The sequence below is a fragment of the Procambarus clarkii genome, chromosome 8 (assembly GCF_040958095.1).
Source record: "Procambarus clarkii isolate CNS0578487 chromosome 8, FALCON_Pclarkii_2.0, whole genome shotgun sequence".
Lineage (NCBI taxonomy): Eukaryota > Metazoa > Arthropoda > Malacostraca > Decapoda > Cambaridae > Procambarus > Procambarus clarkii.
Window position 1 is genome coordinate 8,710,023 of NC_091157.1, and position 25,218 is coordinate 8,735,240.

Here is a 25,218-nt window from a genome sequence, read left to right on the forward strand (position 1 = left end):
ACTGTCTATTCGGAGGATGGGCTGTTGAATTGGCTAAGCTTTTATATTGGCCTGACATATATAGCTGATTGCTCATAAACATAACAGTGTATCTGATAATTACACATTACTTTATATAATTTTTTTAAATATAAATCCTATTCAACATACTGACACAATGTTAAGAGTATCAGTCAGCTTATATCCCAAATAGTTCTTAATTGCAGTTGTTTTAGAACAGCTGATGAAATTTAATAGTATTTACACAAAAATGTTAGGACATACTTGGAGAGGCAAGTGAGCAAAACATTTGTGCACCTACGTGACTGGCTGAGCCCTCGTGTGCCTACACTTACCTTTATTTGGATGAGTGAAGGTAAAGAGTGCTTGTGATGGCGCCAGCTCCTTTTTGTTATGCAAGTACACCACATATGGGGTCTCAAAATGGGCAAGGAAATGTTTGTCCTTCTCCCGACAATTTCTGATCTCATTGTACAGCTTGGGCGACTGGAGGGGACTCAAGAACGACGTGTAGCTGCAGGGTATACTTATCCCATCCTCTGAAAAATACCAGGAAAGAATAGTGAAAGAGGGCAGTATAATACTTGACATTTACCGTACAATAATCTGACTAAACAAATACTATACATGGTAAATTAAATGAAGAAGGCCTATTTGTCTTAGTCATTATATTATGTTTTAGTTAATATCAAACTAAACTTATGTCTTACCTATGCTAGTAACAATCAGAAGTCCCACATCAAATATGTTACTCAGTACAGTACTGTAATTTGTTCTACATAACAACTGCTATATGCAAACCAACATTTACCCAGATGTTTTCTGAATCTAAACTTTTCTAATTTGTATCCATTGACTGAAAGACTGGAAGAAAAATTAACCACACAACCAAGAGGAACACAAGGTAAATCTGAATAAATATTTTGAATTCATAAAGTCTTTCATATATTAAACATACAACTCCTACCAGTATAAACCAAGACAATTGTTTATACAACCAAGACAAAAGAGAGATATCGGTTGCCTGCTTGATGGGGTTCTGGGAATTGTTCTACTTCCCAAGCCCAGACCGAGGCCAGGCTTGACTTGTGAGAGTTTGGTCCACCAGGCTGTTGCTTGGAGCAGCCCGCAGGCCCACACATCCACCACAGCCCGGTTGGTCCGGCATTTCTTGAAGATGTCCACAGTTGTTCCAGCAATATTTCTTATACTCGCTAGGAGGATGTTGAACAACCGTGGACCTCTAATATTTATAGTGTTCACTATGTTTACGTCTCTGCTCTTCACTGGTTCAGTTCTGCAGTTCTTCCATATCGTTCATTCCAGTATGTTGTTATTTTACTGTATAGATTTGGGACCTGGCCCTCCAGTATTTTCCATGTGTATATTATTTGATATCGCTCTCGTCTCCTTTCTAGCGAGTACATTTGGAGAGCTTATAGACGATCCCAATAATTTAGGTGCTTTATCGCATCTATGAATGCCGTATATGTTCTCTGTATTCCCTCTATTTCAGCAATCTCTCCTGCTCTGAAGGGGAAAGTGAGTACTGAGCAGTACTCAAGACAGGACAGGTACAAGTGATTTGAAGAGTACAACCATTGTGATGGGATCCCTGGAATTGAAAGTTCTCATAATCCATCCTATCATTTTTCTGGCAGACATTTTTCTTGGTTATGCTCCCTAAACATTAGGTCGTCTGACATCGTTATTCCCAAATCCTTTACATGCTGTTTGCCTGGGTTGTGGTGGTCATTGGTTTTCATGAATTATGTACAGTACCTGCCTTGACTAAGCGTAATGTGTCTAATAACACGTCTGATACTTACCTAAAAGAGCAACTGAGAGTGGCAGCTTAGAAAAATAAACTAAAATCTATAAGGTAATCTCACGATGGTGGAAACTGAAAAAAATTCTCCAGGGATACTTAATTCAATGGAAGTACTGTACCTTTTAGAAATTTTTGAGCACCATCAAGACATTCTGGGGAAAGCTCGTTGTCTCCAAAAGAACCTAGTAGTTCAGACACCAGGATATCGGCTTGCTCAGGAGCATTCCATTCCCTCATATCACACGATACCACAGTTACCTGTTCCAAAAACAATCAAAACGTACTGTGTTAGATACTCATATTTGCCATATCACAGTCAGTTTATTCTGAATGTAAAGCTGCATGTCACTTACCCTTCTCCCTTCATCATGGTCATTATTTATCTTTAGTTAGAAAGAAATTTCAATGCTTAATCCATTTAATGCTTTGAAAAACAGATTTGCTATGAGCAATCCAAATTGTTTGGATATTGCATGACCAATGTTTTTAAAGTAATTCATAATATTTCACATTTTGAAAATGTCTCAATACTCATTTAACATTAAGGTAATAATTTCTAAGATGTGTGTAACATGACTTCTGGATGCCTCATACAAATTGTTGGCAGTCTACAATAATTCTCCCAAAAAAATATTCGGATTTGTTCTCAATACTGTAAATAAAAAAAACACACTTTGAATGCACTAGAGCGATCAATAAAGGTATCCACAGGCCAGCCTACTCATAATACAAAAACGGTGCTTTGCACAGTGGCAGTATCAGAACCAATAAGGTTGCTACTGGTGAAGGTAACACATGCATATATCGGGTTGTTTTGTAGCAAGATTTTTAGCTCATGCTAAGTACTATATTTTATAAGATATTCAAGTCTCACTTTGCTCTCTTGAGGTGGCTTCGGTGGTACTGTGTATGAATTATGGTGGAATCCAAAGGGAAAGCACTTATCTTTGTGTTGACAAAACAATTTGAAGTTACAGAGGACTGTGCTGTTTTGTTGGGAACCAAAACAAAAAACCCACAACACAACACTGACACTACAATACCTGAGCCCTACAACACTAACATTACAGTACCCGAGCCCCACAACGCTGACACTACAGTACCCGAGCCCCACAACACTGACACTACAGTACCTGAGCCCCACAACACTGACACTACAGTACCTGAGCCCCACAACGCTGACACTACAGTACCTGAGCCCCACAACACTGACACTACAGTACCTGAGCCCCACAACGCTGACACTACAGTACCCGAGCCCCACAACACTGACACTACAGTACCTGAGCCCCACAACACTGACACTACAGTACCTGAGCCCCACAACGCTGACACTACAGTACCTGAGCCCCACAACACTGACACTACAGTACCTGAGCCCCACAACACTGACACTACAGTACCCGAGCCCTACAACACTAACATTACAGTACCCGAGCCCCACAACGCTGACATTACAGTACCCGAGCCCCACAACGCTGACACTACAGTACCCGAGCCCCACAACGCTGACACTACAGTACCCGAGCCCTACAACGCTGACACTACAGTACCCGAGCCCCACAACGCTGACACTACAGTACCTGAGCCCCACAACGCTGACACTACAGTACCTGAGCCCCACAACACTAACATTACAGTACAGTACCTGATCTCCCCAGTCTTCATCCTGCTGTGCCTGAAGTGTCACCACAGCATTTGGATTCTTCTCTACAGCATATACTTTAATTTTTCTCTTGGCTCCCTTCGCTGCAGCCAGAGCTCTCCTTACCAGTGGGCCACGACCAGCACCCACAACCATCAGGATACTGAAGAAAGCACATGTAAATACCTCGATAAGATTGAAATTTTATTAAGTGTCTGTGCATCCACAACTGACCAATATTATATGTATAAAAAAACATTTTCCATTTTCAAGAGATAGGAAGGATCTGACAGAGGCAACACAATATAAGATATAGGGAATAAAGAAGATAATCCACATGCCCATTCACTCGACACATCTTAGGATACTAAACACCATCTCGGAGAATCAATAGCATTACACTCCAGCATCAATCCACAATAGTACCTTACTGTTTAATATGTCTTCAGTGCATTCCATGACATCATTTAACCCTCACAATGCAAGGCGTGCTCGTGAGCACTATCAGGGTAAGGGGACAGCTTTTGTAAGATATCTGGGAGGACATTGTAGGTAATGTCTATAAATGTTTGAGTGGAAGAGTGACTGTCAGAGGTCTCTAGAGATGTATATTTGATGTTATTAGAAAATGTCACAAATCTACCCACTTATGTAAACAGTATTTATTTAATTATATGAAGGTAATCCTGTAATGTACAACTTTGTTATGCCAAGGAAGTAACTATTTGTCCCATAACCCACCGTTTTCCAGGAACGGATTTAGTGTCAGTGGGCACACTGACTTCCTGGAGGTTAACAATTTTGCCTCTAATTAACATTATCGTTGCTACCAACATTTAAATCACACATCCACTATAATAGGATAATTTATCCTGCCTACTTTAAAGCATTTTAAAATTTTTACAAACCCCCAACTACTACTTTTGGGGTCATCTTTAATCCAATCCTCAGCATGCTGCCCTGGAGCATATAACACTCAACGTAAAGCTGCAGCTACATACATCTCTTTCGTATCCTTTTCTTCTTCGGGAATTTTATCACAAATAGCCATATACATTGCTTGTTCATATTCGGAGTATTTGACTGGATCCTTCTCGAAAACCTCATAAGTTTGAGATTCCAAGTTGTCCATTAGAGGTTGTAGTGGACACTGAAGGTAGTCCTCATATCCACGAGCAAAGTCTGTCAGTGGGTCCATCTCTAACTGCGCCTGAAAGAAACATTTCCGAAAGATTAAAGAAACTTCACAAAATAGTAAAGCATCAAGAGCTAGTATAAATATGACAATTCTGAAGTTTGTTTACATAAATGCAGGAATACTATTAAAAAAGTAGCATTAAATGTAATAAAATGCCTCTTTCTAGTGGATCCAAAATTTGCTTGCCAATTCTTGCCTTGCGGTTATCTTGAGGTTATCTTGAGATGATTTCGGGGCTTTTTTTTTTGTCCCCCCCGCAGCCCGGTCCTCGACCAGGCCTCCACCCCCAGAAAGCAGCCCGTGACAGCTGACTAACACCCAGGTACTTGTTTTACTGCTAGGTAACAGGAACATAGGGTGAAAGAAACTCTGCCCATTGTTTCTCGCCGGTGCCTGGGATCGAACCCAGGACCACAGGATCACAAGTCCAGCGTGCTGTCCGCTCAGCTAACCGGCTCCCTACTTCTGATAGCTTGCTTGCCACTTCTGATAGCATCAGACCTATTAATTCTCACCTTGCCCTTGAAAGTCATCAGTAACCTACCGGAGACTAGAGGCCAAATCTGGACCCCTCACAGAGGCATAAAGCAGAGGATATTAGACTACTAACAAAGAAAACAGCCACCAGAAAGGTAGAGGCAAGTCAAAAACAGATGCCAGGCTAAAGTAAACAAATGAGAAAATGAGACCCCCAGCAATTAGGTAGGTCCACTTCCCCATTACCAAGTGGCATCACCGGGAGCTGCTGGGTCCACTCATACCATATGAGCTGGACGATAGAGCAAAGGTCTCACTTCATGCAGATCAGCGATCAATTTTTGACCGTCTACATGGTTGAGCACCATTCCTTCCCCATCCCATCGCAAATCCTTATCCTGATCCCTTTCAAGTGTTATATAGCTGTAATGGCTTGGAGCTTTCTTCTGATAGAACCCTTCCCCATCAAGCCATGAGCAAAATTCAGGTAAACCTAACCACCTATGACCAACCAGAACGAGGCGTACATTCAATACTGGGATTCTAGATAGGGTCCAAAGTGGCTCCCTGTTGCTATCACACCATAGAGAATAACCAATTTTTTTTTTATCTCACCAGGAGTGGAGGAGAGCAGCAGAACACACCTTCCATAAAGGGGAAACCAGTGGCGGGTAACCTGACCCAATGCCACACATGACTGCCTTTGGTAGCACATAACGTGCTACCAAAGCAGTCTTAAAGTGCTAAAACCAAGTCTAAATATCAGCCCATAACATAGTAGTAAAACTGCAGACAAAGCTGCAAACATTATGGGCCCTCAAGGTAGACCACAGGCTGGCTAAACTTGACTGTAGATGACCTGGAACTAGGGACACCAGATCGACAAACCATCCATCACCTTATTCCAGTCGAGTAGTGCGCACATATCAATGAAAGGCCACAAACGGACACAGGAGATTATGCACCCATGGCTGAACAAACCTTGAACAAATAACTGCAGAATCCCTCCAGAAGCCCATCAACTCATTCTTAGCCAGAAATGGAGGTTGCAAATGACTGCATACCAGGGTCTAAGGAACAAAACTGCCACTTCCGGAGAAAAATAAGAAGCTACCCCAGTCTACATCTAGAAGCAAGAACCAATAAAATCAAAGATTTGAGAAAAGTCCCAAACTGAAGAGACGACTGAGAATCAAATACAGACACCATATGCAGAAAATCATCTCCTGTAAGGGAAGGTTCCAAGCTGCAAACTACACCTCTCTGATAAACAGAAGGTGGCAGAATCCCGGCAGGAAGCATCGGCTCAACTACCTCTGCTGCCAACACAGAACGGGCTAACCTCAAGAAACACTGGCACCCAAGGAGGAACCAAGAAGGGGATTGGAAGCCAGGTGAAATAACCCAAACAGGCCAGGAGGAGGGGGGGGGGGGGGAAGGGAGACTGTGGGGCAAATTTGAAGCACAATAACACCAACCTTCCTGACTCTGAATTAAAGGAACACAATGAGGCCAGATTTGGGGCATCCACGTAGACACAAAGCTGCAAACAAGGCATATGGGAAACCATTCCCTTAAAGCAGCTGCCACCAGATAAGCCCTGTTCTGAGAATTGAGGCAGATCTAATACCGAGACCCAACAACAATACTGTACATGCTGCAGGCCCTCAGGGTGGAAGGTATCAATCATCCAACAGGCAGCAGGAATGACCATCAGAATATAGTGAAACCGAGGTACATCCTTCAAACTTGCACCCAGTGAAAACACCAACCACAACAGGGACTTTGTTAGGCCCTAAAGAAAACACTTAAGCTAGGACAACAGGCATGCAGGGTCACAGGCCAATAAATTAATACCAAACACACCCTAAGAGATAAAGGCAGCCAAATGGCATGCCACAATTATATGCAGATGGATCCAGGCAGAGGAGTCAAAGACCTGTGCACATATTATCAGGAAGATGCACCCCTCCACAAGAGGTCGGCACACTTAAGGCACACCTCCCAACCCCTCCAGAGAAGATAATCCTGTCAGCGAGCACCTGGGGAAGACAGCCCTGAACACGTGCCGCTTGAGGAAAACATCTGCCGAGTTCACATAAAAAATGATGTCGGTAAATACCCACATAAAGCAATAATACTAAAAGTAGAACAATACAGAAGCAAATGGCCCCCACAGGACAAAGCCCAAATGTAGCCAGCTATTGCCAGCATTTATCTGAATATATACCAGGGCCTGATGGGCAAGGCAACAGGTGGATTATCACCGTGTAGCACCAACCAAATAACTGGGGATGTTTCACTCCCAAGCCACCAGGTCCCCAGTGCTGCCACGTGGTAGAGGGGTGGTCGAACTAGCAATGGAACTACCTAACTGCTGGGAGTCATTTTGTTTCTATACTTTTGGCTTGCTTTGTTTGTCTTATCCTCAGTGACTTCTTATCCTCCAATTCCCGTGCTGCTGTGAGTGGACCAAGTTTTGGCCGCTAGTCTCAGGAAAGGCTATTTATGACTTGCAAGAGCTTGGTGTTATTTGATAGGTGTGGAGCTACCTTGGATGCTGTCCAGAAAGGCAATGACACCTCTGTTCTCTCCACTAAATAGCAAGCTGACCATACAACAAAACAGTTACATAAGCAGCACACAAAAATATGAACTCTAGAATAGTTACCCTGATAATGTGTTCCAGATATTGCTGATATAACTTGAAGTGTTGATGTCGGAGTGGTCCAGATATGACAAACTGAGCGTGCAGTTTAAATAGTCCCTTTATAAACAGCTGGTGAGCACGAGAGAGAACAGGAAACCCTTTCTTGTTAGTTAACCAAATAGATGTAGGAAGAATAGCAGTTCTCACAGGCTCTCCTAACCACCTGAAATAAATACAATACATATTTAAAGACTATATTACTAGTTTAAGCTTGATACACTATTAACCATATGAAAAGAAGTATTTTCCAGACTTATATTAGGTAAAATATAATTATGATTTGCTGGTTAACTGACAAATTTACAAGAATTACAAGTATTACTAACAGAACCGCAAATTCCACAATTTGCACATCTTCAATATAAATCATGGAAATTATAAAGATACAAGGCGAAATCATTTCTTCACCCCATCCTCATATCCCTTCCTTGCGAGATATGGATAATTATGAGGCGAGAACACTAAGCCAGTATAAATATATGGCCCTTGGGAGGAATATGAGGACAAGGATATGAGATAGGTTGTAAGACTAATGGTGCCTAACCACTTGGACCATCGAGGATCTAATGCCAACCTGCAAGAAACAAGGCCTCTGCTGTACTGACGATTTCAAGTGAACGGATACAGTCATATGGGATATAGTTACTGCACGACTATATCTATTTTATAATATAATCATGGAATGGATATAATTTGTGGGATGTAGTCACACTGGCCTTGTGCTCTTTCTTGACAATTACCTTACTGCACATATTCGGCGAGGGTTTCAGTTCTTCTTCTCCCCGAGCACGGCCTGAGGCCAGGCTTTACTTGTGATAACTTGGTCCAACAGTCAGATGCTTAGAGCGGCCCACAGGCCCACATATTGATTATTATAGCCTGGTTAGTCCAGCACTTCTTGCAAGAACTTATCCAAGTACCTCTTGAATACATCCACCATCGTTCCGGCAATATTTCTTATGCTTGCTGGAAGGGGATTGAACAGCCGTGGACCCCTGATGTTAAGACAGTGCTCTCTGATTGTGCTTATGGCACCTCTACTCCTCACTGGTTCTATTCTGCATTTCCTTCTGTACCTTTTGCTCCAGTATTTTGTTATTCTACTGTGCAAATTTGGGACCTGGCTCTCCAGGTTCCTTAAAGCAGCTGCCACCAGATAAACCCCATCCTGAGAATGGAGGAAGATCTAATACCGAGACCCAACAACAATACATGCCGCAGGCCCTCAGGGTGAAAGGTGTTACCCATCCAATAGGCAGCAGGAAACCACACAAGCTTTCTTGTGCACAAGAAAAAAATATTTCCTCATAAAATTATTGATTTGAATGGGGAAAAAAAAAAAAAAAAAAAAAAATATGTAAGTATTTGTTTTGGTTTTATGCACATCAGATGGCCTCTGGGTAAGGCAGTCATTTCCTCCATACACTGATACCACACAAAAAATTGCCGACTTCATGTAATACAGAGATGTGATGATCATGATAAGATGGTTTATATATTTGCTATTTCACACATCCATTTTTCTTGTATAGACTAATTGCCTAGCACAAAAAAAAATAAGTTACTCCACAGAAGTAAAGTCCTCCATAAGGCTTAACTTGAAGAAAAGAACTGCTGCCATTTAACATAGCTCTGAATGATTGATGATAATGATGTTCATCCTTCAGAGTCGATATATCACGTCAAAGATCGGTGGCTTTGTGTCAGATGATCGGGGATGAGACCAATCTGGACCCACACACAGGACATATGTGGGTGGGTGCTACTGTAGAGGTGGAGGTTGCTCTGGCTTTACGTGGGGTGCATTTGATTCACCGCATCATGCGGTAAATGATGACTGACCATTTAGTGACATGGCAAAAATATAAGTTAGTCAACTCGTCTAAAAAAAAAATTTTGGAAGAGTAAAACGCATGCTCACCTGTCAATAACAGATTGGTCTGGGAGATCTGCCGAAACTTCCAGAGCCAAGCCAATTTTTTTCTGAATATTTGCAATAGTGTGAAACCTGCAAGGGGTAAAAATATGTAATTATCTGAATGTTACTGTGACCAAAATGCAAAACTCTTAGCAAACACTCTGCTTACATAATATTTATTATATATAATATAATATATATTACACACACACGGCACCTGGGGTAAATTGCTACCAGTTTTTTTAAGGAACTGGGTTCTAAGCTCATTGAAACAACAAGGGACCCTAGAACTGCCAGCTTTCTTTTCCAGCGCCTCAGCGTGGCGATACAGAGGGGAAATGCACACTGCATTCAGGGTTCCTGCCCGCCATCTGAGGAGCTGGAGGAACTCGACAACTTATGATAACCATATTTGTACCCTATATGTAACTCCTTTTTTTGTAACAAAGTTCAAATAAAACAAATATATATGTGTACGTACAAAAGTATGGGGGTGGTAGAAGATAATATTAGTGTTCAGTGAGAAACCACAAGGTCTTCTCTGAATACTTTTTATTTTCTTCTCCGAAATATATTTCTTCAAACCCCAACAAATGCCAATTCAAATGTATTTTTATCCTTCGAAATCATGATGGCATTATGTACAACGTACAGTACTTTGGAAGCACTACATCGATATGGAAGAAACGGTAATATTTCACATAATTCACCAGTTGGAAAGGCAGACCGAGATAACTGGGAGGATGCAAGAGACGAGTCACAATAACGTGGCTGAAGATATGATGACCAAACCACACGTCGTGTCTTCATTTTCTGATGTGTGGTTTGGTCATCAACTGTGAAGATATGGAGCTGTATTAAAGAACATCTGTAAAACAGTAAACAAGAGGGGTGGTAGTGAGAGGAAATGTTGGAATGAAAAGAAATGGCAGGCCGGAACATTGATCCTTGGAACCACCTCATGGTAAATCTTTTCTAGGTGATGAACAACAAAGAGTGGACATATATACACACACCCACTGGGTCAACACCTGCATCAGAGGAGCTCCTGAATATTTCAAAATTCCCAAGGATTGTAGTACAGGTTGATGATAAAGAGTGGTGCACCAAGGAATATAAAGGTGCAGTGGCTTTGAAAAATAAGCGAGATAACAGGAATGTGCTAAGGGAAGTGAAAAAATTGGTTGAAAAATCATTCAGTACCTTCCTCTCTTGGGTAAAAGTGACCATGTCTTTTTGGGAATAAGGTATGCAATGCTTTATAATCTGGAAGAAAATAAGGAGGTTGAAGCAGTTGAAAAACCTGATTTCCGGAGGACATTATAAAGAACTTAGAACTTTTTTTTAAGAAATTTAACTGGAAAGACTTGCCGTTAAGAAATGAAGTAAATGAGATGTCAAGTTTTGTGAAATATATGATATAGGAATAAACAAATTTATACCAAAGCAGAGATGCAGAACTAGGAAACAGGATTAATTTAACAGAAATTGCAAGAGGGCCAGAGATCAAAAAGACAAAAAACCAGTGTTGAATGTAATGAAACACCATTTTCTGGGTGAGCCCCGGAGGCTCCCTGGAGCTTATCAAGCTAAAGTATGTTATATTAGACCGGGACATTAGCTAAAAAGTTCAGACCTACCAGGGACCAGCGCCAGAACCTGGCCCCTTCAGAAAGGTTTCAGGGAGCAATGGCCCTGGAAAACCCCCTTGTGGTTGGGGTTTTCCTTATCTGCCATCAACCGGGGTTAGGCACCTAGAAAGGTAGGTATAACAAAACAAATCCCACGTGGTAAAAAACAAACAAAAAAAACGAACAGAGGTAGAAACTCCTACAATCCCAAGGAAACAAGCAAACATCACACTTTACTGCTGCGCCGATCGTCCGCGCAGCTCTCCTCGCCCTGAGAGGGGGAGGGGGGAGCCCCGGACCTACTGCGCCAGCTGCCTAGCTTCAGTTAGGAAGCCAAGCTTCATCCAACGCGAAAAACTGCCGACCGGTGGGAGGGAGGGTTGCCAGGGGAGCCTCTGGGGCTCACCCAGAAAATGGCTTTTCCTTACATTCAACGCTGGTTTTCTGTGGGGAGCCCCTACGACTCCCTGGAGCTACATCTTGAGGTTATCTTGAGATGATTTCGGGGCTTTTTTTTTTTTTTTTTAGTGTCCCCGCGGCCCGGTCCTTGACCAGGCCTCCACCCCCAGGAAGCAGCCCGTGACAGCTGACTAACTCCCAGGTACCTATTTACTGCTAGGTAACAGGGGCATTCAGGGTGAAAGAAACTTTGCCCCTTTGTTTCTGCCTCGTGCGGGAATCGAACCCGCGCCACAGAATTACAAGTCCTGCGCGCTATCCACCAGGCTACGAGGCCCCTAAAGAGAAGCCGAACATACCCGAAGAGAAGGAAAATAGGGACTTACCCGGGAGGGGGCAGCCACAAACTCCTCAACGCGAAGTCGAGACAACTGGCTGCAACCTGCAACCCAAGGCAACAAGAATGTACAGGAGCAGACGCGCATAAAGAATGGGCAGCCAAGAACCTGTGCGACCCTCAAATCCCTGTGCCCGAAATTAGCCCTAGACGTCACCAACACAGCAGCAAAAGCTGCAAACGTCCGAACAGCACGGGCGCAAGGACAGACCACAGGCTGGAAGACTGAAAAACTCTGCTGACGACCTGGGAGACCCGAGCTCTGAAACAGGGAACGAGGGGAACCGGATCAACCCGAAGCGCATCCCCAGACACAGTACGCAGGTAACGGCAAAAAGCGCAACCGGACAACACAGGACGCACCCCCGGCCAAACCAATCAAGCATCAATAACCCAAGAACCCATCCAGAAAACAGCCGTCTCTACCGTCACCAGGATGGAGAAAGGCTGCAAACGTATAAACCAACCACCAGTACCAAAGAGCAGAAGCCTGAACCGAAGGGGCTATCACAAACTGAGGAGAAGATAAGAAGGCACCCTGATCAAGGACCAGTACGGCTCAGGCGACGCATGAGCAGGCCAGAGGTGAAACAAAACATGAGAAAGCGTACGAAACGCGGCAGATGTGACGTCCACCCCGAACGCAAGCTGGAGCGGCTCCGCCAGCGCCACACAAAATGAGGTGACAGTAAGAAACATCAAATAACTGTAGTCCTGAAAACCCAAGAAAGGACAAGACAACCGATACGAAAGAGAAGACAACCTACGAAGAGCAAGAAAAAGTGCATAGAAACACCAGGAACGTCATACTGTCGCCAAGACGAAGCTTGCAGGTGGGACACCATCAACAAAGCCACCTAATCACCACAGAGATGGTGATACCCATGTCAAAATACCAGACGCGAAGAGCTGAGGAGAAGGCCGAAGCAGTCACGTACAGGACCGATCCGACCTGCCGAAAGAGGCAGAGCCGCGGGAAAACGCCCCGGGTTCGGACACCTATCAAGCAGCGTCTGAAAATAAAGCTGGGCCGGCCACCAAGGAACCATAAGGACTACTCTCGAAGGAATGGGCTCCAACCGAGCCAGAACCCGAAGCAACAACTGGACCGGGAGAAGAGGAACAGGTACCACCACCTCGACCAGTCCTGCCGAAAAGCATCCACCATGAACGCCTCGCAGGCGGGTAAGAGCGCCACACAAAATGGGTGACACCTAGACCACCCCAACTCGAAGACGTCCATGGCCAGGAGTCCATATGTCCGGCAGAGCCAACGAAACGAGTCGGCGACGACTGGCCAATCTGCGAAAAGAGAAATGAACCGAGACAGCTGTCTGCCAGGACACAGGACACACCCCGGATATGAACCTCACGGTTAGCCAAACCCCGAGAGTCCAGCAAACGAGCCACTCTAAGGAACCAAACCCAAAGGTCAACACCTAAGAGAAACCTTGTGGTTCCGGCAAAGAACTGCCAGAGAACAGTCCAAATGGAGCCGAATGGTAGAGCACCGAGTGACCCAAACCCTCCGAAGCGCAAACTAGACAGCCACGAACTCCCGAACCATGCTGTGAGCCTGACAGACGGACAGACCCCACCATCCCCGGCCGACCTGGTGAGCACTGGTCACAAAGCCCCAGCCGAGAGATGACCCATCCGTGAACACATCGAGCAAAGGCTCGGGGAGGTGCCAAGGCACAGAACCCCGAAAACCCCAAAGAGGAAGCTGGTGACACAGCACCAACACAAGATCCCCGGAGGAATGAACCAAACGATTGCAAGAGAGGCGGAAGGGGAGTCTCCGAAGGAACCAAACAGACGCCAAAGTCAAACCTGACCCCACGGGCAGACCAGCACGTCGAAGTTCAGATTCCCACATGACTGCTCGAGCAACCGCTGAGCAACCCAGGACCCCCTCATGAACAGCCGAAGGCGGGACCACAGTCGTAGCAACACTTCTGGAGGGAAAAACTAGGAGCAGTGCAAGAGCCCTAAACAAGGCCCAGCCAGGTCCGAACCCGAGACGGAAACAGATGGAATGGCCTCCAGATCACCAGGAAACCAAACCCGGTGATCTGGAAAGAACCACACCCCTGGCGAGCAGACAAGCGGACCAACTGGGAGCCCACACCAACCAGTCGTCGAGGTAGGCCAGGCACCGAATCCCAAACAGACTCAGACAGGGCACCAAGATCCGGTAAAGATGCAAAATACACCAAGTGCCAATTACAAAATAAGGAAGGCAACAAAAGCAGCAAGCCTGAAGCCCCACCACCAACTGTCCTGAAAAACTGGAGAGGAACGTGCCAAGAATTGACCTGGAGGTCTAGGGCCACCATCCAGGCACCCGGCCCCAACAGAAGCCGGACAGGAGACAACAGTCCTCCGATGAGGGCATAGAATCCAGGGCACAGACTGAAGAAGTCCAGAAGAACCGCAGATTCGACAGGCCCATGTCTGCAAAGAGCAGACAGGAACCCCAGAAGGACTGGCGGATCAACCACGTCCAATGCACCCACTAAGATGACGTGACGAAGCGCAGGGGAAGAAGCCCACCCCGCCAGCCCTGAACCCCCTAAAGGGGAAAAAGCCGTCCACCGCCACCACCAGAGGCCGGAAGACAACCAAAAGCATCCACTAACTGCGGGACCATGCGAGAGTCAACAGAGCAAGCTGCTCCCCCAGCGCCCCGTCAACAGAGAAGGGAACAGAGCCCCTTCCGAAAGAAAAAAATACACACACATATACACATGTATACATACGTATATACACATCCACATACATACACACACAAGGTATGTTACACACACGCGTGTATGCACATACACATGTGCACACACACACAGTGTACACATGTACATGTGTATTCACACATACACGTGAAAAGAAAATTACAAGCCGCCGACCAGTAGGCAGAGAAAAATTAGTTGCCAGCAACTAAACAAAGCTGGCAAAGATATATTAAAAAAAAATCCCTTTCGCAAACAGTGGTAGACGGTTAGAACAAGTTAGGTGAGAAGGTGGTAGAAGCCAAAACTATCAGTCAAAGCATTATATGACAAAGAGTGGTGGGAAGACAGGACACCACGAGCATAGCTCTCATCCTGTAACTACACTTAAGTAACTACACTTGGGTAATTACAGGTGGAAACATGAAGTAGAGAAGTATAAAGAAATAATCCTATGCAGTGAGATCTGGAAACAAATAGAAGAAATTTGAGCCAGTTGTGATCGAGAGAACTGCCATTCACAGAACAGCACTGGAATGCCACAAAGGATTAATGTCACGTACATTAACTGAGGTGGGGCTCTAGAGCTAGATCTAGCTCCCAATAGGTAACTAGGTAAGCACACAACTACTGGTAGGTAAGCATACAAAAGATGAGAATCATTAATCTAAATACTCTGTACAATACTCTTGATAATTTAGTGATGGTTTGATTAGTGCCATTTATCCAAGATTTTCCAGCAATTCTTTTCAGCCCAAGCACTTTTAAGGCCACCTGTCCCACCCAGCCTCTCACCTGTTCCACCAAGCCCACGTATCTATGTCAAATCCATCTTCGCTAGTTTTTTTATCCGAGCGATGCTGGGCTGCAATTTCCTCTGGTGCCTGCATTGGAACTCTCACCCATACCTGTAAAGTTATCAGAACTCATTAATCTGAGGATCTTTTATATAGCATGCATAATACAGCTGAGGCTTACAGTGAAAAAGGTCACAGGTGGTGTGAGGCTTTGGCAAGGCAGCAAACAAATACTACTGTAAACAATCACACCTTATCACTTAGGAACATTTTACATTCAAACTACTACACTGTAAATGGCAAACAAAAGCTTTTAATTTGTACACCTTAAAGGGGCTAGGAGACTGATTTCTCAACTTTCCTCAGACACTTTTTTGTGCATAATCTACATGGTAAAAGCTCCAACAATAATGGCTCAATTTCATAACGTGAACAGGAAACAAAAATAAAAACTTATTTAAAAAAATTGAAAATTACACAATTTCAAATTAAGCTGACGAATTTAATATTTCACCAATTTTTATTTTGTTCGTTATGGGCTTGAGGTTATCTTGAAGTTATCTCGAGATGATTTCGGGCTTTAATGTCCCCGCGGCTTGGTCCTCGACCAGGCCTCCACCCCCAGGAAGCAACCCGTGACAGCTGACTAACACCCAGGTACCTATTTTACTGCTAGGTAACAGAGGCATAGGGTGAAAGAAACTCTGCCCATTGTTTCTCGCCGGCGCCCGGGATTGAACCCGGGACCACAGGATCACAAGTCCAGTGTGCTGTCCGCTCCCGGCTCCAACCGGGCTCAGAACGTAATAAAATATAGTCACTTTGGCCTTCAAAATATGTGCAAAATTTAGACGTAAAAATTTGTAGCTCTCAGTTATACATTTATGAATAAACGCAATTGAAGAAACCTTAGAACTAAGAACTTTCCACATAATATGTAAAAATGATGAGAATTGCTCAGAAACTGAATTTAACAGTTTGTCTCAAAGTTAAAAATCCTGTTCAGAGAAAAATGAAGGTAAACTTCTCGACAATAAATACAGTACAGTAGTTCAAATATATGTCATATGTGTTGAAATAAAGTTCAAAATAATCCCCCCTCCAAAAAAAAAAATATATATATATATAGGGATAGATAATAATTATACTTTTAATGAGTGATAAGACCACCATCTGGTCTCCATTCTTCAATACAACTTAAAGAGACAAAGAGAATACAGTTTGAAATCTGTAAATATGTTGTCAAAAAGTCACAATTTCTGCCACCTGTAACTGATTAACTTCCTGACCAATTTCGTTCACCCTTCCCATATATATAGTGATTGTAATTATAAACAAAGGAGGAAGAGAGAAAAAAAGAAACTATGTACCTGGGGTGGCCAGGTACAGAGTGGGGTACAGTCAGATACAGACTGTATAGCCAGGTACAGAATTCCACGCCAGCAACCCTTTCCCTCGATGGGATGGCCAAGTGTAGTCTCTCCTAGGCCAGAAAAACTGTAAACCCTAATACTGGGTAATTCAAAACACACTAAATTTTAACTAAGCATAATAATAATTTGAAAAAGCAATGGCAACTTTCATAATGTAAACATACCTGATAACATACACCTTGGACAACTCTGTTGTGAATGATTCTTGCGATATTCGTACACCTCTCTGTCGAGAGAGAGAACATTACTGCAGGAAGCCCCAAATGGGCAGCAAAGGTAAGTTCTTGTGTGATAGTTTCTTCACTGTTATGACGTAGGCTGTTAACTGGGGACTCCAAATTCAGGATGGCAGTTGGGCTAATGCGGCCCACAATCAGGCTATTCCATTCTGTAATTTATAAATTAATAAAAGGTATCAAATAAAAAGTTAGAAAAATAATATAGTATAAACAGTTTCCACAATTTTCTGCATGGTTCTTACAAAAAAAAAAAAAGAACTATATACACACATTATATATTAGTATCTACATTTTTGCTCACCATAGTGAACCACTAAGTTGGAATGGCGAGTCCAAAAAGCAAGAGTGGGCTGCCACACCTAGCCAGCCCTTCTGCACTCCAACACCTAACTCGCCAACATTCCTCCTCCCACAATACTGTTCGTGGTTTTATTACACTATATACACATGTTATATATACGTATCTACATGTTTTGTTCACCATAACCGTACAACTAAGCTGGTATGGTGTCCAAACAACATTGTTGCAACAAAAAATTGCATGACATGTCACACAGCAGCCAGCAGACGAAGCTAAGAGACGGCGCCACTTTTCCCTCCCTTCTCACCAAGATTACTCCTACCACCATACTACTCACATCTCTAATTCTCACCACAATCCTGCTATTATCAGAATCCTGGTCGCTAAATCTTGCAAATGAATAATTTTCCACAAGTTTATTTTGTAAAGGAACACGAGAAGTCATTTGAAGAATCTTAGATGGACGAAATAATGGCAGTGTGCTGTGGCTAGTGCTGTCAACAGCTCTGAATCTCTGATATCTGAACATTGTACACAGTCTTTATAACAGTCAGGCTCTTCTGTAATACTATCATGGCTAAATAATACCAGTTACATACATATTTTGACATTTTTAGGCAATGCTGTGGTCATAAGCTGAACAGCAGTGCTGTTAGTTCATGCTGCGTGCACCAGCCTTGGTAACTCACTCAGTACTGAGGCCCCTCACACCTGGGGAATGTTGCCCATGATTAAATAAAAAAAAGCGTCTATTTACGAGAGCCCTGAGGAAGCCGATGTGAACCCCATGTAGCTGCGGGAGTTTTGAGTGCTACGCTGTACAGTACCTATGAGTGCCCTCATAGGTACTGAGGCCCGCCATGAGGCATTCTGCGCACCACCTGTCTAGTGCCTCAACACGCTTTGCACAGTGCAGTGGTTAATAGCTAGAGGAGGAACAAATAAATCTAACTTTAAAATCAGTAAAGTTAACAGCAATGCATACCTGAACTGCTAAGGAGTAAATCCGAGCGAGTGAAGGCTCCAGACCGCTTCTTAGCTTTGCCTTCCACATGCTCTCTAGTGAATCTTGGGTGAGCAAGAGGAACAGATATAAAGTCATATCTGAAAACAGAAAAATGTGGTTAAAAATACCATACAAACATTTGGCAAAGCCACAGAAACCAAATGTTGGAGTTTTTCAACATACTGTACTGTACTTGTAACCATGTGCACTGTGCTTGTAACCATGTACACATCACAAATGCTTATACAGTATTCCTGTAACACACAATCAGATCACAACATACGCAAAGCGACAAGTCAGCGAGATGCAATTTACGTAGACTCAGCAGCCTGTACGCCTTTGTATCCATAGGGCTATCTTGGGCTACATTTCTCAGGAGCAAGTGAGGTGCAATATAGTAATATTATATGCAATGGCACTTTAAAAATCCAGATCTCCCTTCTCTCCCAGATTCTATTTCTTCCCCTATTTTTGTTATTCTTGAGGTGTAACAATAAATATAATTCCAAACAAAACAAAACTACTGCAGTTGCACGAGAACTAAACAATAGGTGGAACCATCAGGCATGCTGAATATTGCATAATCAGACTCTGAAGTGGGCAATTCATGATGATGCAATCAGCATAGGGGTTTAGAAGGCTGCACAAAGCATAGCATCACACACCAGCTAACAAACTCCGCACCCCATAACCACCCACATGAGCTGGAACCAGGCACAACCTCTGCACATAACTACATACTGTACTATTCTCCCTGTCAACATGCTTTGTGTGGCAACCAAATACAACAACACAACCTGATGCAAGAGTCTCTTTAAATGGAGAAATTTGACTCCTTTCAGTAGACAGTTCTGGTGATAAAGTTGTTGTCGACAGCACACAGGATGGTCACCCTCAGATATAAAGATCCAAACAGTTAACTAGGTACAAGACACCAGAGAGGGGTGCCTGGGGGTGGGCTGGGTCGCAACCATGTGGTGAAAGGGAGCAGGAGGGGGTCTTCGTGTGGAGTTTGGGCGTCTTGTGAAATTTTCACTTTTTATGGGTGGCTCACATCGAGATTAGATGATCTTTCTCAGTGGGCAAGATCAGGCACTGGCTAGTCTGACTAGTAATGGCCAGCACTTAAACAAAGGAAAGCTAATGAAGGGGATCTTGCAGAATGCTACCATATAGATATACTGTACTGTATAGAGTGTAAATTAGTCATACCATGTTGTTTGAATCTGGTAAGAATTTGACAAATGAGTCAAGTCAGACAGGAGTTTGAGTGTTGTTTGGCCCTCAGACTGCCATTCACAACAGTTGGTGCAAGGTGAGCTCAGCAATCGGAACCGCCAGCTCCACTAGACCAAGGCAATGTTAACCTAGGTCATCAAGGTAGTCAGTCTCGGCTCACAGTCTACTGCGATGTACTCCAGTAAGAGCTTCACCTCGTCTTTAATGTAACCTCATGACACTTGAATGAGTCGTTTCTCACTAGACATGGAGAATTTTAAACCCTGGAGGAAGTCTCATTAAAAATTGCTGTGCAAGATAGGATTATGGTATGGTCAACAGTTACTCAAAGTTTTAGTGTAGATATTATATTTATGTGTAAAATATACCTACTGTATGTTCGACGTTTATGCAGTCAAGACAGGTTTTTGTACTCTTTAGATTGAAAGAAAGTGTGCCCCAAGAACCTGCTTATACTGTAGTGTAAATAGACAGGCTCCCGAGTGTAGTTACGGGAGGAGAGCTACGCTCGCGGTGTCCGTCTTCCCAGTATTCTTTGGCGTATAACTCTTTGAAATTACTACCGACAATTTTTGCCTCCATTTTCTCACTTAAACATGTTCCAACCGTCTACCACTGTTTTTGCAAAAGAAACTTTTTTCAACACCATTATTTTCTTAGCTTGAATATGTGTCATCTGTTCTTGAAGTTGATGGTTTTAGGAATTCCTCTATGTCAATTTGGTAGATTTGTTATTATTTTGTTAGTGATCACATCACCTCTTTTCCTATTATTTTTCTAGCTTTGGTGTATTTAAGTCTCTAGCCTTTTCTTGTAACTCTTGTTTTTCAGTTCTAGAAGCCATTTTGTTGGATGCCTTTGACGGCTGAGTAGACTACGCTCGGGATTCGTAGTCCTAAGGTCCGGGGATCGATCCCAGCAGAGGTGGAAACAAATGGGCAGTTTCTTTCACCCTGATGCTCCTGTTCATCTAGCAGTAAATAGGTATCTGGGAGTTAGACAGCTGCTAAGGGTTGCTTCCTGAGAGGGGGAAGGAAATCAGTTGATTGACAGTCGAGAGGCAGGCCCAAAGAGCCAGAGCCCAACCCCCGCAAGCACAACTAGGCGAGTACACTTTGTACACCACGTTATACCTGGGCCCCCTTACATATTGTGGTTATTACTGATCTAAATACACATTGCATTTAGAGGTCACTGTCGTGTCATTTTTACAGAAAAACTTTTCTTGCGATAGATACCCTCAGTGTTTCCTTGCAGGTATTATTTCTATTTTGCAAGTCCGATTTTAATACCAATAACTTACGTTTAGTGGCTGGACATTGGCGACTTTACCCCATGGCTGCCAAAGGAAGCTGCAGTTACTTTGTAGTCCACTAATTAGAATCTTCAACAAAACGTTAAGAGACTGGAGCACTCCTGGGACTCTGGAAAATGCCAAATGTAATACTGATCTTCAAAGAAAGAGAATCGTCAGAAAGCCATAAATTACAGACCGGTCTCACTATCATTCATCCTATGCAAAGTACTGGGGGAAAAAAATCAAGGAGCAGTTGGCGCAGCACCTGGAAAGGATTAAATTTGCAACTAAATTTCAACTCTCAGAAGTTGATAATAATGAAGATGGGGAAAACAAAAAGCAGACTGGAAGGAAACTATACACCAGAAGAGGTAGGCAACTACATGTATCAGAATGAGGTAAAGACATGGGAGCAAACATTACACTCAAAAATGCACATAAAAAGTATATCAGCAGCAGCATATGGAAAACTGGCAAATAAGAACAGAATTTAAAATCTTAAAACACCAAAACTTTCAATACCAGAGGCAATTTGAGCACTAAGGTAAAGTCACCTGTATCCAGATGGTCGGCGTACATCATTGCTAATAAAAATCTATACGATTGCATCAGTCCATGTAACAAAGCTACAAAATGCCAGGAATGCTTTAAATATACAAATATGAACTACAGTACTATATTTTCTATGATTCATTGCATTGTTCATACATAACATATAATGGTAACTTATGTTATACAATTTATGGGGTTATACAGTATTTGATTCTCTTATTTTCTGGCAGATTTATAAGCTGTAGGATGACAAGGGTTGACAGCTAAAAGCATCATTTTGGGTAATATATAATACAGTACTGTATGTTCATACACATGCACCAAATTCAGCTCTTTACCAACATTGGCTGTCAAAATGAATTACAGTGTGAACTCGCTATGACAAACTATATGGAGCAAAGCCAAGTCATTCCATAATGGATTTCATTTGACCCTTTAAATTTCTGGCAACCATTCCCCACCCCACCTTATGGTCAATAAAATATATGAACACTGTGGGTTTACATCCACTAGTACTGCAAAAGCAGGTTTCACTTGCTGCACCAGGAGAATGGTGTAATGAAATATCATCATAATAACCTTCAAGCATATTTAGGTAAGTAAGTACCTTACATTCTGATTACCTTTACATGATTCCAAGGATCATCTAAGTCCCAACAGCCCAGTCTCTAACCAGGCCTCTTGGTTGGTAGTCTGGTCAACATGATTTTTAGACGTGGCTTCTTGCTGCTCGACGTTCGAGTAACAGCGTGGTTGATCAGAACAAATCTATCACAACCCATCTTACACCAACACTACGGTAAAACAAAGAATCACCAAAAATTTATTTATTATCCGAGGAACCCAAGGGCACTCCGGAAACGAACCTGGGGAAGAGCCCTACCCATTGCATTTGCCGGCGGATAAGATACACAATGTTAATTACTTTTTTTTTTTTACAAAACATCCAAGCAAAAGATAGAGGCGTCCAACGCGACAGTGCGTAAATCATGCTAGCAAACTCGATACACTCGACATCCTCTCTTCTGGACACATTGGGCCCAACTGTGATTGGGTATGTAGTCATGTCTGGATAAGTAGTCAAATTCCCCCAGGTCCAAAAATAATAATTTTATGTTCAAAAGTATGTAACAATATATTATTGTTTCACTAGATATTTTAAACAAAAGTTAGAAGTATCTAGTTTGAAGTTTGAAATATATTGAAGTTTGATCACTTAGGGATTATATGAAATTTTTTTCCAGATTCAGTCTAGTGACTAAGTACATAAGTTTTACACTGCAATGAAATGGTTATAATGAGTAATAGGATACAAATGTATTCTACATGTTTATGCTATTGTAATTACTCTATGTAGAAAATAGGTAAAATGCCCATTTGCCTTGAAACCAGCACTTGGGGTATCCTGAGATAGGGCAGGAGACCAATAATGACAAAGAAATGAGTGGCATTTTCAATGGGTGGTATTTTAAATACTGTAAGTATTTTGTCTCAATGTGATAGTGTGCCTTCAGCTGAACAAATCTTTGTTGGTGATGAAGCAGACAAGTTGACTCATTTTGCAGTTACCAGAGAAGATTATTAAACAAATAAAAAGACAAGCCATACAAATCTACAGGATCAGACAAAGTATTTTTTAGTGTACTTAAAGAATGTAAAGAAGGGCTTTGTCCTGCATATTTAATACAGTTGTCAAGTAAAGTATAGAAGATATGGAGGTTTGCAGAAGTGTTGTTAGTTTATAGGAAGGGAGATGAGTCATTTGTCATGCTGCCCAATATACACCTTCCGCAAGGTGTTATTGGGAAAACATTCACACAGCTCCACCTCACCAATAACAAGTCCCTCGAGCCTCAAGACCCAGTTTTATAAAAACAAGAAAATAACAAAAGAGCCCACCCAGTGAGCACCATATACTCTGAATACATCAAATTCAAATGTTGGGAAGAGTGGCTGGGGCCGCCTCGCTCCCCTACACCACACTTTAACACCTACCCAGCTCTTGACGAGTCGTGGAGGCTGTCGTGTAGCTCGTAAACATTGGGATATTCCAAGCCACATGAGACACGAGTGCCCGCCATGACTGTAAACAACAACCTGAAGCTCGCCAACTAGGTATTTCCTTATTGATTCTGGGAATGGAGGTGATGTAAACGAGTCTTTCCAGTATAAGTTGCCGCTCACGTTGCGCGCGGTAAATCTTCCTAGATCTTCGTCGAGATTCTATTTCTAATAAATGAATTTCGCCTTCGTTACTCATTTCTACTAGTATGTTTTATATATATATTAATATTTTTATTTATAAATAATTTAAATATTACGTGTTCGACATAGGCTATCAGTGATATCGCATAAATACTTGAGGAGAAAATTTTCCTTATAATGTACTTAAATGTTGTCAGGAGCTTTGTTGTGCTTGTAATAAACATTGAGTGTTTATGATTTATGTAATATTTACAATTATGTTAGTTTGATACATAGGCTTAGCTTTATAGTGTTATTATTTTACATTAGGCATAATTTAAAAATTGAATTTCATCAGATATTTTTTTGTATCGCTAAATACTAATAATGTATTTGAACTATCACAAATAATTCCCCTGCATATAACATTAATGTTATTATAAAAAAGTAAAGTAGATTGTTATAATTGTTGATTATAATTAGGAGTAGGAAGTGGTGGTTGCCATCAGTGTTGCCAGATTGGGCTACAAGTAGCGAATTGGGCTACTTTTGAGAGCCCCGCGCTCCCAAATTTTTAATTTCGCTACTTGCTACTTTTTGGGCTAATTTAAAAGCAAGTTGGGCTAATTTGGGCTATTACTGTTAAGAATGTATGATTGCGAGTTACATGAAAGTAACTAAGCTATAAATAATTGTAATTAATAATAATTGTAAATATTAATTAATACTAAATAAAATTATTTGCAGGCGATGAGTCACAATAACGTGGCTAAAGTATGAAATCGACTTGAGAATGGAATCCGGCCATCAGGACGGACCGAAACATCGTCGTCCCTTAACATTCTAGTGTGTGGTCTGGTCATAATATTATTTAATAAATTAGTCCTAATTCAATGCAGAGTTTTCTTCCAAGCACAGAAACTTGTAACTATATATACAAGATAATAGATAGATCGATAAATAAATAGACAACTTTCAAGTATTGCACCAAGTAATGGCGAGAGGAAAAAAACTAGACAGTATACATTACATTTGAAATTAATAATGGATGAATGGTAATGAATTGGTGTATGTTTGTAAGTATACCAGACAAAGTCTATTTAATGGCAGAATTTAGCCATTTTGTGTAAAAACTTTTATATCTCATATTATTAATTATGACAGTAATCGAAAAAAGTCATAGTTTGTATATACAAGAGATGAAACAGAGAGCCATAAGCTAGAGCGACGCGCTG

The 25,218-nt window shown here is 42.3% G+C and overlaps 1 protein-coding gene across 1 annotated transcript; it reads right to left on the reverse strand.

Moving 5' to 3' along the window:
• Window positions 1–335: 335 nt before the first annotated feature.
• csul (protein arginine N-methyltransferase 5) lies at window positions 336–23,951 on the reverse strand (the record flags this gene model as incomplete). The annotated part of the gene is given in 10 exon segments (XM_045744833.2): window positions 336–539; window positions 1,951–2,089; window positions 3,480–3,639; window positions 4,478–4,686; window positions 7,823–8,024; window positions 9,783–9,869; window positions 15,731–15,843; window positions 17,330–17,553; window positions 18,691–18,809; window positions 23,795–23,951. Coding segments are annotated over 10 exon segments (1,543 nt in total), but the record flags the coding sequence as incomplete, so codon positions are not given.
• Between the last annotated feature and the right edge of the window lie 1,267 nt (window positions 23,952–25,218).